This window comes from Sinocyclocheilus anshuiensis, unplaced genomic scaffold (genome assembly GCF_001515605.1).
Source record: "Sinocyclocheilus anshuiensis isolate Anshui unplaced genomic scaffold, SAMN03320099.WGS_v1.1 scaffold656, whole genome shotgun sequence".
In the NCBI taxonomy this organism is placed as follows: Eukaryota; Metazoa; Chordata; class Actinopteri; order Cypriniformes; family Cyprinidae; genus Sinocyclocheilus; species Sinocyclocheilus anshuiensis.
The window spans coordinates 150750-168499 of NW_015555829.1; the positions used below are offsets into that span (position 1 = coordinate 150750).

General features: G+C 40.9%; 1 protein-coding gene across 5 annotated transcripts in view; it reads left to right on the forward strand.

The window, feature by feature from the left end:
• Positions 1 to 17750, forward strand: part of LOC107675353 (syntaxin-binding protein 5-like) — a 164212-nt gene that overhangs the window by 125833 nt on the left and 20629 nt on the right. For 3 of the 5 annotated variants that reach the window (XM_016469651.1, XM_016469653.1, XM_016469652.1), the window contains exons 16-21: positions 798 to 964; positions 1135 to 1260; positions 2709 to 2860; positions 5041 to 5109; positions 6352 to 6417; positions 13511 to 13615. In XM_016469651.1, coding sequence (XP_016325137.1) covers positions 798 to 964; positions 1135 to 1260; positions 2709 to 2860; positions 5041 to 5109; positions 6352 to 6417; positions 13511 to 13615 — 685 coding nt within the window. The remainder of the gene's footprint in view (positions 1 to 797; positions 965 to 1134; positions 1261 to 2708; positions 2861 to 5040; positions 5110 to 6351; positions 6418 to 13510; positions 13616 to 17750) is intronic. The other 2 variants (XM_016469654.1, XM_016469655.1) reach the window with 2 other exon arrangements.

Genomic DNA, 17750 nt, shown 5'->3' on the forward strand with positions numbered 1-17750 from the left:
GAATTTTGTTTTTATTAACTTTTACTTACATCATGCGCAATCAAACCTCTACAAATGATTCAGATTGAAGCAGCACGACTGGTCTTCAACAAGCCCAAAAGGGCCCACGTCACACCTCTCTTTATCTCCCTGCACTGGCTACTGGTTGCGGCTCGCATCAAGTTCAAGACATTGATGCTTGCATATAGAACAGCCACAGGCTCAGCACCCTCCTTCTTCCACTCACTCTTACGAATCTACATCCCCTCCAGAAGCCTGAGATCTACAAGTGCGCGATGCCTCATGGTACCATCACAGAGAGGCACAAAATCACTTTCCAGAACATTTTCGTTCACCGTTCCTGACTGGTGGAATGATCTTCCCACCCCCATCCGGAATGCTGAATCCCTGACGATTTTCAAACTGAAAATCAACAGCTGAAAACTCATCTCTTCCGTCAACATTTAACTGCATCCTAAAATAAAATACAATTTCCTTAATCTCCCCTGTCTAGCTTGTACTATTCTGAACAATGTCTGAAACGTTGTATTACGAGCACTTCCTGTGTTTATTTGCCTCGTTATGATGAATCGCTTGTTGTGTTCCTCAATTGTAAGTCGCTTTGCATAAAAGCGTCTGCTAAAGAATAAATGTAAATATAAATGTGAATGGACAAAATACACTTATATCGTCTTTTGTGTTTAGCAGAAGAAAGAAAGTCATTTTGAGTGAACTATTCCTTTAAAGCGATCCTTTAAAAGTTTGAGTACATGCTATGGATTTGATGGATTAACTTTGTGTTGTATGTGTGTGTATAGTCCCTAGAGGTGCGGTTGCAGTGTGAGATGGAGGACGTCATCTCTCCGTCGGATACAGAGAACACTCCATATTTTTCGGACCCCAGCGGTCACTCGCCCCAACCTCAGCCTCCCAGTCCCCGCAGCAACACACCGGACAGCGTGCGGGACAGCATCCCTTGCCTCAAGTGAGACTATACAGAAATTTCTCAATATTTATGTTTTCTTACGTAGGACTTGACAAGACATTATTAGCTTGCTTACTAGATAATGCTATATAGAAAATATTAGATTAAATAAAAGTGTAACAATCAAATTAGATTCCACAATAAACTGAATTTGAATACTTACCTCACAGGGTTAAAGATCGTATGATCCGAATGCCTCCTGGATACCAGGCTGAGCTGGTGGTTCAGTTATTATGGGTCGATGGAGAGCCGCCACAACAAATCACCAGCTTGGATTTAAACTCCGCCTACGGACTGTAAGTGGTCTCTAATTTTTTTATGTCATCCATTTTTTTCAGCCAATAGAATCTCTAGAATAGTTTCCCTTGCACAAAAATACTATAGTATTGCATTCAAATATATTATGGTAATACCAAGGATTTGTGGACTTGTTTGGACTTATTTACCATGGTATATGAGTATGGTTATCAAACATTGGTCCTCCCATATTTAATGTAACTGATTTGTCATCTTCAAAACTCCAAAGCCATGTGTCCAGCTGTTTATATTCCAGCACGCAGGGTGTTTGATTTTTGATTAAAGTGGTGAAACCTAATTATAATTTGGCCTTCTTTTGGATCTTTCCCTTGTTGTCATCCTGTTTTGATTCAGTCGCAACCATGTGCAACATTACTAAAGCGTTATTACGAGCAAAGGTTGCCATGGTGATGTCTGGCTACAATGGTCAGAAAGACATTGAATTGCCTTGAATTCAGTCCAGCAGATTAAATGTCACAGCACACTCGGTGTCATTCAGGCCGCATGTGTGTGTGTCTTGTGATTTGTTTGTTCATAACTGGACCCAGGGGTGTGGGATTTACCAGTGACTAATGGAACATTTTAAAATCAGTCTCTTGCAACTGAAATCATAAGTTTACATACCCCTTTTAGAACCTGCTGGATGTTTAGCATTCTAGACAGCATAAAATATATTTATGTGTTTATTTGGTCAAAAATACTGTAAACACATTGATACTGTTAAATATAATTACAATGTATATATGTGTCATAAATAAAAATGTGGTGTTCAAGAAACATTATCATCAATGTTGAAAACAGTTATGCTGGTTAATATTTTTGTGGCAACCATGATACATTATTTGATGCATATAAAGTTCAAAAGAAAAGCATTAATTTGAAATAGATTTATTTATTTATTGTATTGTAACAATGTAAATGCCTTTGCTGTCACTTTTGATCAATGTTATGTTTCTGGCTAACTAAAAGTATGAATTTCTTTTAAAACATTTACCCCAAAAATATATACGTATTTTGCTTTTTATTTATCTTATTTTGATTTTTAATATATTAAGAATTTATGCTGTTTTGACCTTTGAAATTTAATATCATTTTGAACCCGATAATTTGTGTATATTCAGTTTAGTTTTGTGATCTGTATGCACATCTGTTTTGTCAAATGTTTCATTAGGCCAGTACTAAAAAATAAATAAAAATAAAAAATCACACTTTTAAAAAAAATAATAATAATAAATAATTATAAACATTTCAAAGATTCTGCAAGGGGTATATACACTGAGGAAAGCTGTGTGATACATTCAATAATTTTATTATATTTAGTCATAATTGCAATTGATAGAAATATTGTTAGTCATAACAGGACTTTATGATGGGTTTTTGTATAACCGACAATTTTAATACGAAACATAGTTGTGTATGATCAGTGAGTGTGTGTGTGTTTGTGCAGGTTGGCTCTAGGTAACTGCAATGGTTTGGCAATTGTGGACTACCTGCAGAAGACCATTTTGCTGTGTATGAGCACCCTGGAGCTGTATGGATCTGCAGACCCTTTCCAGCGACTAACACGCTCTCCTCGCAAAAACCGGCAGTCCACATCAGGTACACATGCACCATGTGTCTCAGAATCCCACGAATGTTCAAATGCAGTGTGTTTCTTTGTAACAGCTGTAAAATAAATATCAGCTGTGAACACACACACATCACTGGCATGCATCTGCAAACATGCTCAGCATTTCAGCTATCAAAAACAAACGTTGCAGATTTCAAGCTGTCTGTCTTCTGTCCTTGCCTGTAAATATTCTGTCTCTCTTCTATTTAACACACATACACAGTCCCTCTCTTTAACTGCATGGGACAGACTGCATTCATGGTTGCCTTCTCTGCATGTCGTCTGCTGTATCTCTGTTGCTGTTGGTCTTTGCCTGAGCACGACACCTAACAGAGAACACAGCGTAACCTGCCATACGGACTCGCTGTTACTAATCCAGGACAGATCTCACTCCACCTGCTCTCCTCTATCCTCCTACCCCGACTGCTTACGCACATACACACTCACACGGACCATCCAGAGAAAGGAGATGTCATAAGTGAAAGCTAAAGATGAAGATCTGTTTTCATAGAGCATCATCAAAAAGAAGCTGCAGGGAGGCGCCATGCTGGCTCCTCACTTCAAAGTGGTCGCTCTCCCTCCTCTTGTTCATCCAGCCGTATCTTTAGAAACCGAGAGGCTTTGAGCCGACATGGAGATGCAGAGGTGGGCAGAAAGGTCGTTTGGTGCGGTCGAAGAGTGATTTTGATCCGTAGCTTATGTAAGCTCTTAAAAAAGAGAGTGAACGTCTTAACGCTCACCCACACACTCAGGCCAGTGTGTATAAAGAGACTGTTTTGAACACTCTCTCTCTGTTTTCTAAACTGATGGCCTGAAAGGGGCAGCAGTCCCACTCAGTTTTTATTCTATCATTGATTATGTTTAGTCTTTCTCATTGTATATGGTGGGATCCATACGTCTGAGACCACTGGTCAAAACGTTTCTATTTTGACATTTTGAATGCAGTTTTTTCAAATTATATTGTCAGCATAATCGAAATTTAAATGAAAATCCACATCCACATCACCATACAGTGGAAACTAATATTGTGAATGATTATTACAGTTTAAAAATAGCTGTTTTTTTTAATATATTTTAAAATACAATTAATTATTGTGATGTCAAAGCTGAATTATAGCAATTACTCCAATTTTCAGTGTCACATGATCCTTCAGAAATCATTCAGAAAACATTTCTTAATATTATCAATGTTGAAAACATTTGTGCTGCTTAATATTTTTGTGGAAAAGTGATACATTTGTCATGATTCTTTGATGAATAGGATTTTTTTAAAAGCATTTATTTGAGATAGATTTCTTTGTTCTGTGTTGAGCAATTTAATGCACCCTTGCTAAATAAATACATTTACAAAATCTCACTGACCTCAAACTTTTGAATGGTAGTGTAATTATGTTTCAAATCATGTACACCCACATGAGTCAAAGAAAAAAATTAGTTTATGTTTTATTATAAAAATTCTTTGTTTCAGATTTTAAAATCCAAAAACTTTCTGTTTATCTCCAGGTTTGAAATACATTTTGAAACCCAGTCTGGTCTCAGATTTTGGACCCCACTGTATCAGCAGTGCTGCAGTTAGCACTGTGTGTACAGCGACACAATAAAACTAAAATGCTTACCTTACAATCAACAAATGCAACATTGTGATGCGGCAACTTCCAATGGGTATGAAGACAGCGAAGCTCATGTGATCCACCTGCTATCAGATACTCACACTCGGTTTAGACAGGGAATCCATCAGCAAAATGAGTCCATACCTAATACTCATGCATATACATGCAATACATCTTCACATATACACTTTTAGATAGACACAGAAGAGAAGGCATTTCTATTTATGTTAATATTTATGTTTGTTTTGTTGGTTTGTTTGTACAATTTCAGTGCCACCTTCTGCAGTGGCTGTTAATCCCAAAAGGTTTTTCCTTCTATTCTGTTTTCTGCCTTATTTTTGTTGTTTTTGGTAGATCTAAAAATTACAAAAGGTTAGGCTTCATTTTCCTATTTTCATTCCTTCATTTTCTTCCTCAGTACACTGGGTCTTGCTCGGATTGCAGACACACGCGTTTTGTCACTCTGAGCCTGTTTTGTTCTTCTCTCCTCCTCTTTTCCTCCCTCACTCCATGTCTCATCTCGTGGGTGGCGGTGCTGGGGCATGGGGGCGCTGTTGCAGACTTTTGCATGCGCGGCCTGTCTAACTTTCATTCCGATTCAAAGAAACGGATCCGTACTTCCTACCAGAGTAAGTCATGTCTCCAGTGAAACGCCGATGGTGGAAGCCCAACAGCAAGGAGGCAAAGCACAGACAATAGGATGTCATTTATCAAAATTTTTTGTTTTGATGAAGTTTACCAAAGGTAGAATTACCATACCGTACTACACACAATACAATATATAATTATTTATAGTAATACAATTAATTGTTACGGAATATCATATTCACATGTTCGGAATTTGCATACATCAAAACATCCAATTACAATCTTTGATTGTCTCCTTGCTTAAGTGTTTTATTGATTTGTGCCAAAGGTCATCAAACATGACCATGTTCTCACACTGTATGAAAAGGAATACTAACAAATAAAATCATGCAAAATGACATGACTTTTCAATTTAAACAAAAAATTAGGATTTTTTTTTGTGTGTGTGTGTGTGGGAAAAAAAAATATATTTTTCATACTAATAAAAGTCAATTTAAGTCAACATTGCTAAAAAAAGAGAAGCTTTTCAAAAAACGTTTTAGGTGACTTGTGACTTTTTTTTTTTTTTTTTTTAATCTGACATTTATCTGATAATCATAATGGCCCAAAAATTCAATATCACATACAAAAACATACTCTGCCAATGAATTTATCTCATTTGTGAAAATGAGGCTTTCACTGCATTCCTCTATATAATAAAGTTATTGTTATTACTTTTTTATCATCAAGATTTGTTAAGCTTGTACTTTGCAGAAGAACTTTAGTTCGCACACAAACTTGTAAAATTATTGATATTTTTGCAGTGCAGTGCATGTTTTTACCGTCGTGCCTTGAGTAACATCGATGCAATTTTTCTCTCTCCTGCATACACACACACGTGCATGGAATTGTTGGTGGTGATGGTGCACATGCTTGATTCTGGAGTTAATATAACCAGTGTTACTACTGTGGTTGAAAAGCTCACATTCACAGCAGACAGGAGTAGAACAGCCATGTCATGGCTATATATATATATATATATATATATATATATATATATATCAAATATATATATAAATTAAGTTTCTACAATATATTTAGTAGTAGCTTGTCAGAAGATGTTGTGTATGTTATGAAGATGTCTATACATCTTCCTTGCATCGCTCCAGGATCATGATATTGTCTCAAACCACATTGTTTGTCCTGGTGTTTTGATGCATGCAAATGTGTTTGGTGGTAATGGAACCCGGTGATTATTGTCATCTGCTTCCTCTTACTGTGCCTTCCATATTCCTCCATGGCAGGTCTTACGGAGCTTTCTGATAATCAGGTATCTTTGGACCTAGAGAGGAGCAAATCACCCACCTCAGGTAACCATATCCACTCATGACCGCACACATCGCTGATAGCCTCACCACCTCTGATAAATGATGTTTTATTAACAAGGTTCGGGAGGAGTGCGTCAGATACTTAGCCTAATTAACACAGGTGGCGCGCACTCAAGTTAATCAACACCATGATATAAATACAGCTGACTTACCTCTATCCATTGACGGTTATCAGAATCTTGGTTCGCTCGTCTACAACCATGTCGCAAAAACAAACCTCCTCGTCTGAAGATGAATCCAACTCTCCTCCGGTCCCATCGCCGCAACCAGCCGGCCCTAAGACCACTCCTCCTCGGAGTAGCACCTCAATCGAGCCCCAGGCCCCATCTCGCGGACGCGGTTCGGCTCGAGCAGCCACTCGCCTCCCAAGACGCCTAGGCCTACCCTCGCCATCTCCGGCGAGAACCCCAGTCGACTCCCCGGCGTCCTCCTATCGCTCGGCCAGGCCAACGATTCCACCAATAGGAAAGTGGACCGTGTCGAGTCTGAGGCAAGCGCTGACCAAATCCGACGTCCAACCTTCACGCAAGTTGAACAAAGCAGAATTATATGACTTGTACACAAATCTGCATCTAACTAACCTCTCTCCCGAGTCCACCCCAACCCCAAAGAAGGGCAAAAGGCAAGACAAACCTCCAGATACGCCTCACCGGACTCCACCATCTTCCTCTCGCGCAAGGCCCAGCTCTCCGCGATCTTCAAGCCGCGGCGTCAGGCCATCAGCAAGCCTGGGCCGCGCCCCAGATCCCGCCGCCGCAAGGGTGCATGCGACATCGACCGCAGCTCAGCCTCGCACCGCGGCTTCTACTCCGACAACGCCGGGGCCCGTAGCTCAAGCAAGCACTTGGCCGCCTCAGCCGCCAATCACAGCCCCGCCACACGCCACTTTCGGCTCAGACCTCACAGCCCAAGCAAGCGCTTGGCCGCACTGGTTATCGAACACAGCCCCGCCGCCCGTCACCTTCAATTTGGGGACCGCAGCCCAAGCAGGAATTTGGCCGCACTGGCCGTCACACACAGCCCCGCCGCCCGCCCCTTCCAGCTCGGGGCCCGCTGCCCAAGCAAGCGCTTGGCCGTACTCGCTGGCAAACACACTCTGTCTCGCTTTATGTTTCAGAAATTCAGGACGCTGGCTCCAGAGGCGGACCAATTCCCAACTCCAGTACCTCATTATTCAGAATGAATATTCCCGTAACCCACCCATTATAACCCCTTCTCGATGCATCGCTCGACACTATCCTCCAAGCAGTTTCTCCCAGAACCCTTCAGTCATACGTGACAGCGTGGAGATGCTTCAAAGCATTCCACCGCTCATACAACCCCCCATTCCCCGATTTTTCCCTACTTTCAATCACCTCATTCATCTCGTTTCTTAACAGCGTTAAGGGTCTCCAAGTTGGATCCATCAAAGGTTACCTGAGTGGCGTCCAATTTTTCCACAAGCTGATGGTCGGCGCTCCCTCGCCTGAAATAAGCAATTCACAAACCTCCCTCTTGATCAGAGGAATCCAGCATTCCCAGCCCACCTGTCCCGACTCCAGACAACCCATAACGTTAGACATCCTCACAAAATGTATCCACACCCTCCGCACGGGTTACCAGCCTCTCAGTACAGCCCAGCTCTCCCTGCCCAAGGAGAAGATTGATAGAATAATCCTCATCTTCTCTACCCTCCTCGCCAACCCAAGCTGTTCTAAACACGAACTCCTTTCTCTGCTCGGACACTTAAACTTCGCAATGCGCATCATTCCCCAAGGCCGCCCTTTCATCTCGCATCTTCTCTCTCTCGCATCTTCGGTCCACGCGCTCGAGGACCTCATTCCCCTATCTCACGCATGCCGCGACGAACTTAATTAGCAGGGGCCTGTCAGCCAGTAGGGCCCGTATGCCGACACCGCGAGCTATTCCAGTCGAGGCTACTCGGGCCCTCCTGGTAGGGCTACACAATCACGCTGCTCCTCCCCCATCGGCCGGTAGGGCTCACCCATTCCAACGACGTGAGCTCCCGTTGAGCATCGGCTCGAGCCCTCCCGACTGGGCACCCTAAACCACGTAGTCCAATACCAACAGCCGGTAGGGCCTACCCTTCCAACGCATAAATTGCTCACCCCGGAGTACGTAGGCTCTTCCGGCTTGCCAACCAGGCGACTTCTCAAAACATCAGCCCCCGCCAGTTCTCAGTGCTTATTTTGGGGGGGGGGGTTCTTCAGTCTGGGGGGGTTCCTTTAATATGCATTACCATACTTCAGCTAATTATATGTAAGCGTGAACTCGTGAATCACGTGTACTTCTATACTTTTATTTTTGATAGCCACACACATGATTGGTCACACCTACTTAATATAGCCACACCCTCTCACGATCAGAAATAGCCATATCACCTTTGATCACACCTATTCCTAGTTCTGGTAACCATACCCATTGTTTAGCCACATCTACCCAATACAACCACACCCATCTCTAATAGCCACTCCCCACAGGAAACAATGACGGGGGAGTGTTTGAGAAACCTGTTTGATAACAGTCATTATTTTTGAAATTCCACTACTATCTGTGCAAATATCACACATTACAGCTTTAATGACAAAGACGTTAAAATAATAACACATTAAAATAATAAAAATCCTTCAAACCTTCATCCTGCAGTTTTTCTCTCTTTCTTTTCTGTCCTCTTTTTTTAAGTTTCCCCACAGCACAGGTCTTCAGTCCCTGGAGGCTCTTTTCTCCACTCTCTTACCTCCAATGTCTTTGCTTCTTCTTTGTCTTTAAAGCCATCATAACCTGTGTAGAATTTTTATGAGGATATGATAATGTTTACAGATTTTTACTCAGTGTTTGCATCGCCTCAGTGGGATGAACATGATGACAACAACAGTGCTTGTCCTTGAGGATCTAAATAGAGCTCTTAATTTAGAAGTATTTCAGTAAAGCTTTGATTTCTCAGGGGAAGAAATTTTACATTGTCTTTTTTAAGCTATTGTTGTTTGAAATATCAGAGGCACATTTAGTGCAGTGTCTCAAGAATACAAAATTTGCTGTCTGTTTTTCTCTCTCTCACTTCACTCTCATGTCTCAGTGCAGTTGAAGCTTCTGCTTGTTTTCCTAGTTCCCAGCTCAGCAGGCAGCCTGAGAGATGGAAGTCGCTTGGGAAGGCGAGCTGAGGGCTGTAGCCTGACATCAGTAGTTTGAGAGATAGAGAGGAGGCATGAGGTTTACTTCCAAAATGTGTATCAAGCGTATTCACCTAAAAATTAAAATGAGCAAATCTGTATAATTTCTTTCTTCTGTGAAAGACAGAAAAGAAGACATTTTGAAGAATGCCTATTGTCATACAACAATGTCAGAACTGTCAATTTTGGGTGAACTGTTCTTTTAAGATCTCAAGCCTGTAGTGAAGCATAGGAGTCACATGAGTGTGATTTTCTCTAGAATGTTCTGTGGTGAAGAACTGGCTGTCAGAACAGTATCCTTTGTGTGTTTTCTTCTGTGGGATTTGTTAAGCTGGCTTCAGGCAGCTGAGTAATTCAGATGTGTTTTTGTGGAAGCAGCTATTATGACAGGAGTCAGGAAATGGCCTTCAACGATTGGCTTGGGAATTTAGCCAAAAATTAGACTGAGATTCTGGGTATCAGCCACTGAAGCATAAAAAGAGGGTCTGAAGGACTAGTGGAGAAAATATAAATAATGATGAGGAAGGAGAGTATGATGAAGAAAGCATTATTTGTGTGTGTGTGTCTATATGAGTATTTCATTGCACTCATGTTTGGTGTTTGGTAAATGTGTCTGGGTGTTTCTTAAAATATGGGCACTGTTGGCCCTGTAGACTTTTAGAAAATAAACAATAGTTGGTAGTATAACAATGTCCAACAGTTGACATACTGTACATGCATCACTGTAAAACTACATATTTTATATACACATTTTGTCCCCCCCAACTACATCTCAAATTATGTACAGTATTGTATTTAATAGCATTCTGCCTTGATGGTAGGACATTTTAAATGTTTTTGGAGTAAAATGGCATAATCACAGCTGATTGGAAATTACACAATAATGTAAATATTAAATATTTTATGTATCATACAGTGGCGGCTCGTGGGTTTTAAAATAGAGGAGGCACACTAATTGTATTGGTCTGGGATCCCTGCCGATTATTATTATTTTCGCAACACCCCTCAGCGCTGAAAGTGAACACTCGATGGTGCTTGGCTAATTTTTTTTACCAACGGAGGCACGAGAGCTCCCCTCGCGATAGAAAAGTGGCGCTTTCACGTTATGGTATTACAACTGTGAAATTACAAACAAAAAATACACATTCTGAGACATGAACTGAAATGAATTGTGAATTTTATTAACATTAAATCGTCCTCCTCCCATTTTCACCTCAAAATTATAGGGAAGCTGTGCCTCCCCTGCCTCCCCCGACGAGCCGCCACTGGTATCATATACTAATTTAGAATAATAAATATTTTGCTCATAAGTGATATTTTTCATGATTTTTATTTCCTTCACACATTGTGTGACACTGTTGTGTCAGTTCAGTAAACAAGCACACTAACTTTTCAAATAAATGAATGGGGAAAAGAAAACGCTGTGGTGCAATTACACCACCAAGGTACAGTCATAATTTTACACAAATTCACACAATACATTGAATGAATTATTATTTAACTTTGTGTAGATCATAGTTTGTAAAATATAATAATTCATATTTTATGGTATAGACCAATAAATTAATGATTTATTTATTTAAATCACTGGACATGCTTCGTTGTTGAAGAAGCATGATTTTAAACCTGATATTTGAAAGTGAAAGTCTGGGAAAACAGGCAGGGTTCAGGAATCCAAGTCCTCTGTTAACTTTGTGTCTTACCACAGGTGAAAGGATGTAATTTGCATATCACTCTGTTTGTTGTGCTACATTCAGAGGAACAATTTTGAACCTTGAGATGATGATGATTGGCTGCGTCAAATAAATGTTTGATGAGACTGTTGTTATTTGACCTTTTTTATTTGTTATTATTTTTATCTCAGCTTTTAGATGTGTGCTTTTGAAAGTAGCATTACGCCAGAATAGATGAATAATGAATGGACTCAAGGTTGTGTGGTTTCTGGTGCTGTTTTCATGCGTTTCCTCAGGGGCACAAACCACTTCCTGTGCTAACATCACCTCAATTGACACCTCAGTTACACTGCTTTAGCTGCTAATGTATTTACTTTATCTGCAAAAGGTTGATTTTTACATCATACAATTTTTTTTTTCTCTAAACTACTGTATATCTCATCTTTTGCTCATCTTATTTCTTGGCACTTATTCATATTATCTCTGACCTCGGTCTCCCCTGCTCTCCATCAAGTCCAGTAGTTGGGCTGCACTCTCTCTGTCTAGTCGACTAGTTGTTGTTGTTTGTGCGGGTGTTGTTTTTGTCACCAGGGTTGAGGTGGGTTGCTGAGACCCTGTTGATTGTGGCACATTGCCAGGTGGTTAATAAGCTGAAATGTCAGCCATCGACTGTGACCAGTAAAGATATTTTTAGGAAAAGATTATTCTGGAATGAAAGGGAAAAATGGGAGCAAAAGAAAAGGCATGTGAAAGCACAGAAAGCGGTAACTGAAGTAATTAAACCAACATATTAGGGTAGGTAAGTTTATTCATGTTTTTGAAAGAGTCTCTTAAGCTCACCAAGGCTGCATTTATTTAATCAAACATACAATTAAAACATTAATTTGTTTTTAGGATTCTTTGATAGACAGAAAATTTGAAGAACACTGTTGATTTGAGATCATTAGTAATTAGAAATCTTTTAACATTATAAATGTGTTTTCTGTCACTTTTAATCAATTTAATGCACCATTGTTGAATAATAATAATAATAACGTTCTGTGGCATTTATATTTGACTTTTTTTTAGACTGGGGGGGCACTTAATTCGCTTTTCATTCAAAATAAATAATAACCCCGTTTTTAGATACCAGTTGTGGCATCAGCTTTTACTTTTATTTTTTATCTTGGAAAGTCAAAGCACAAGTCAATGCAATGTAAGCTGATACTGCAGCACAGAAGGGTGAAACAATGTGGACAGTCCTGAGTTTATATCGACATCAAATGGCAAGAAACAGTATTTAAATGAGAGCAAAGTGAAGCTTTTGGACAAATAGGACAGAGATGGTTCCAGAAATAACTGAGGAAGGCTATTATTGTTAAAGCAGATTAACCAGGAGTCTTGCGATACACATGTCAGTCTCTCACAACACTGTTCTCTCATCTTTACCCTCGGCAGTTTGGCCTCAATTCACACAGCAATCACGATTTATACCATCAGGTCGACACCTGCAGTGATTTTTGAGTCGAATTCATCTTGTGTGATGAGGTTAAATGCAGGGAGAATCTCCACCGTTACTACTTGTGTGTGCTGAAATGTCCTCAGTAATTGGATAGAAAAAAAAAAACATTTTCAGTTGCTGCTCAAAAACATTCTACCAGATATTTTCCAAGCTCAAGACTGGCTTTTGTAAGAAATGCACATTAAACAAAAGTCAATCCAATGGCATGCCTAAGATTCCTCAAATGCTCTTTGTCACTTAACACAGATTCAAAATCATGTTCACAACTAAAAGTTACTTTAATCAAAACTTGCATGTGTTCAAATCTATAAAGAGGCATGTAAACTGGACATCAGCTGGACCAGACTAAAATAAGTATATAAAAATGATAAATGTTTTGGTTTTAAAATATTTGAACACTGCCTTTTTTTTAATAATATAGTGAAGAACTCTAATCCAACTTTTGACAAAATACTGTCTGAAATATCAAATGCTTTTTGGCATATTGTAAGAAGAAAGAGGAATTGTTGAAAAAAAAATTAAATTCCCATAAAAATATTCACATAAATAGACCAGATTTAGCCTTGTGAGGATAATAGCAGGACAATAGCAGATTATTTTAATATTTCTTTTGTGTGATTTTCTCCACTTTTACCATTCTGATATGAATCCCGATGACCTATAACAAGCTGTTTGGCTGTATGTGATTGAGCCTGGTATGTGACAATGACTGTGTGATCTCTGATTTCCAGCACCCTACACACCTTCCCTCCATAATGACCCTCGAGGCACAGGGGAACCCGTGTCCAACCTCCGGTCCTGCCACTACAGTCCTGTCTTTAACCTTTTGGACAATGGTAAGAATGTGTCTGGACCCTTAAAAACACCCACACACACCCAGCCCGTGGCTCATGTGCTTCTCCGTGTAAATCTGCGTGTGTGTGGGTGTTTGTTTGGGGGTTGCATGCTGCAGTAGAAGTAGCCTCACGCTCATAGTGCCACACTCCATGCTGCTGAGGTGTAGGTGTAGGTGTGTGTGAGTGCGTATATGAGTATGTGTAAGTGTGCTTCACGTGTGGCTATTGTAGGCATGTGTGTGATTGAGGCATGGTAGTAGGTAGTATGTATTGTGTGTGTTGATGAGAGGGTATTGTGAGTGTAGCCCAGATAGAACGTTGATCGTTGAGGTCCAGTGTGGTCAAATGACCCAATTTTTTAACATTTAAATTAAGTCTGTATTCATTTTTACCATATGTAGTTTACATTGGCTGACTTAACAGGATTATTTTTGATCTTACTGAATTTCAAAATTCAATTCAAATTCAAAATTCTGTAGTTCGATTGAAAAGTGCATGAGTGTGAGTTTGCTCTTTAGAATGAGCAGTACATCAGTCCTCTCTTTTCACCCAGTTGTATTTATTTTCCAAACATAAGCATTAGGGCTTTTGACAGGGCTGGTTTGGGTTTGTGCCGCAGGGTAAACAGGGCTAAAGGCATTAAAACATTAAGGAAATGTTCTATTCAGTACTCCCATAGTGTATACTTGCAAAAAAAAATAAAAAATAAATATATATATATATATATATATATATATATATACACACTACACAAACACGACGATGAAGATAGGTTAGATAGATAGATTATCTTTAATAAATCCACAAAAGGTAAATCGTAGAGAGAAGGGTGAGGTGGCGAGGAGGATAAGGAGATGGTGAAGGGATGGCAAAGGGCATGCACGCCAGAGAGATGCAGGAGTTGGTTCGGGAGGAGGACGACAAACAAAATCCAGAGAGGTGCAGGTGGAGGAGATGACCAGGGAGGAGCCTTGAGCAGGAGAGTGTAGGTGGTGACCCAGGCCACAGCGACGATCACCTGAGATGTAGGTGGGGATCCAGGGGCCAGAGGGCGAGCTGGAGTGACCAAGGAAGGAGGCGGAGCCTGAGGGAGGGTGGAGCGGGCCGTAGCTGAAGGGGTAGAGGGCCGGAGATCAGCGGACGGTCTGCAAGTCCACAGCGGAGGTGTGGCGAAGTCTGACCCAGGTGGAGCCGACTGACCGAGGGAGCTCAGCGAGGCCGAATTGCCGATGGCCACGCCAGAATCGTGGGAGGGAGGATCGCAGGAGTCTGGACGGCGGGACGAGGTGGAGCTGAGCCATCCAAGGCTGGAGGCAGAGCCACGGGCTCCTCAGCTCCAGGAGACGACGACTTCCGGCAGGCCCAAGATGGAGCCCCACCACTGAAGGGGACATAGAGGGACTGACGGGGGACTGACTGACGGGGGACGAAGATGACTGGACTGCAGAAGTGGCTGAGGAGAATGAAGAAATGCACAAAATCCAAACAAAAATAAAAAGTCTCTTAAAGCAGCTTGGAGAGGAGGTGGGAGAGGGAGGCTGGGCAGGACCAGCGAATCAGACAGATGAACAGAAATATCCAGGCTTAGGGGAAGCAAAGTCTCTAACTCTCCAAACTGAAAAACAATGTCCAAGTCCAATAAACACTCACTCTCGGTGGCGGGAGGGTGGGCAGGGCTCGCATCCATACCCTCGAATTCCACGAGAATTCCCTCTGGCACGTGCGGTGTTGTCGGCTCACAAACCTTGTCAGACGCGATAATCGGCTCAGGCTCCAGGGCCATGACAGGCTCAGTCGCTTCTTCTCGCAATGGCTCATTCATCGCGGTGGGCTCTGGCTCTCCATCTGTGGTGGGCTCAGGCAGACGCTTCGTGCAGCGGGGTGGTGACTGGCTGGGCACTGGGTCTGGAGTTGGGCTGGTGACGTCCTCAACGGTGAAGGCTGATCCACAGGAAACCAGCACTCACTCCACATAGTCAGCAAAGCTCCCCCGTGGACCCTCTCTGGACAACTGCGCTTGTGTGGCTGTGTTCAGTCCGGCATGCAGGAACGTGCACAGGCAGTCGTCCGGGAAGTTGGTCTGATTGGCGAGACCGAGGAATTCTTCAACATGCTCCTCAAGGGAGTGGTTTGCCTACTTAAGGCAGAGCAGGTGGATAGCGGCAAAGTGATCCATAGACAGAAAAACAAACAAACACTGACAAACTGAAAAATAAACTGGGTAAATCACGCCACTTAATTAACTTTATATGTCGGGTCTTCTGTCACACTACTGAGTTGAAAAACACACACGAACACGATGATGGAAGATAAGCAGTCTTTAATAAATTCACAGAAGGTAAATCCAGAAAACAGAAAACATTAACAAGAACTTTGTCTCAAAATATATTTGGTGATTTTATTGATTCCTATCTGCTACATAAATCTGTAAAAAAAAAATTATACTAATAGTAATTACTAATAGTAGTAAATAGTAGTAGTAATAGTAATATTAGTTTAACTTTGCACAGAATCGTGTTGCTGCACAAATCAGCCAAATTTTCACATGCATAGTGAAATATGGATGTTTAAGAAAATAAAATTAAAAGCGCCTTTAGCCCTGTTGTACCCTACCATTTCAATTTTGCTTGTCAATGAGTATGATTAACAATATCAGTTATAAGATGTAGCTTTTTTGCAAGATCTCACTGGCCTCATATTGTACAGAATGATAAACAAAATCTGTAAAAGAAAAAAAACTGCACAGTATGCACTATGCTTTAGTTAGAACCCAACAGGCTCTCAAGGGTTTTTCTTTGGCCTTCAGCAGCTCCGCCATCCATGCTTGTACAGGTTGTGTGTTATTGAGTATATACGTGTTTTGAAGACATTTACAATATCTTGAAACTGAATTAATTGAATGGTTAACTTATTTTACCGATGACTAGTGCTCAAGTTATGCTCTGTACATTTATAAAGTTTTAAGTTTTGTTAAAACTTGTAATGGAAGGCATAGCAAATACCTACAATTATAAACGTATAGTTAGTTGCGTAGGTGCAACTAATGTAAATTGACTTATATAATATGAACACTACACAAATGCGCCGAAGTACAAAGCTTTGTCTCCGAGAGCATGGCAGAGAGAATGGCTATAAGCATGAGAATTATATGCTAATAATGCTTTTGTTCACTTTTGAAAATGAGCATGTGTATGGCCTTAAGTTTTGGCTCACTTAAAAAACAACAACTAGGCCACTACAAAGGTCACCAAATTGGTGATGCTAAGTAATGACGTATTATTTTGCCAAACAGAAGTAAATGAATGTATTTTTGATGAAAGGCTTACAAGAGAGAAAAATGCTAAAGATTTGACGTTTTATTTCAGCAAAAACAACACTGTGGCTGAAAAATTCTAATGCATGCTTCTGAGAATAAAATTCCTCTGAATTCATTGTAGAGTCTGGTGTCGGCATCTTTACTCCTGAAGTATATCCGCCTCTACGAATTAGCAGAAGATGACGTGAGCTGAAAGCAAAGGAGTCGGTAATTCATGCAAATTGCAGTGCAGGATAGCAGAAGACATTTTTTGAGATGATTCCAAAAACAATCCCAAATTACCCTTCATCCGAGTCAGGCTCACAGAGGAGTCAATGGGATGGAAGCTCGGAACGTTCTAACGAGCAGCTAAACGACTCTGGAAATCGTGCCCATGGAAAAAAAAATAATACAGGGTGGCCACTTGAGGTCTGACGTTGAAATCAGTGGATGCCAGCTGTTATGTTTGCCAGTGTAGCTGTGCCACTGGATAACAGTAACAAAAGATGTCCAACATGGGTTTATTCAGACAGAGATGGGTCTATAAACACAACACACACACACACAGAATATAATTTGCAAAATGGCTTTAACGTGTTGCTCTCATATCAACATATACATAGCCCACACTTCCTGTGGATCTTTCTTTCATGTTTACTCACCTGGACATGTGTGTCCAGACTGATCTTATCAGTGTAATGGGAAGCGTTCCACATCTAAGGCACAGGTTATTGATCCCGGAATTTTAATTACTGCCATTTCCAGGAGCAATTTCTGCTTTGTCTTATGCTTAAGTCTCGTCCATCTCCACAAACCTGGAAGAAAAGACAGAAAGAGAAT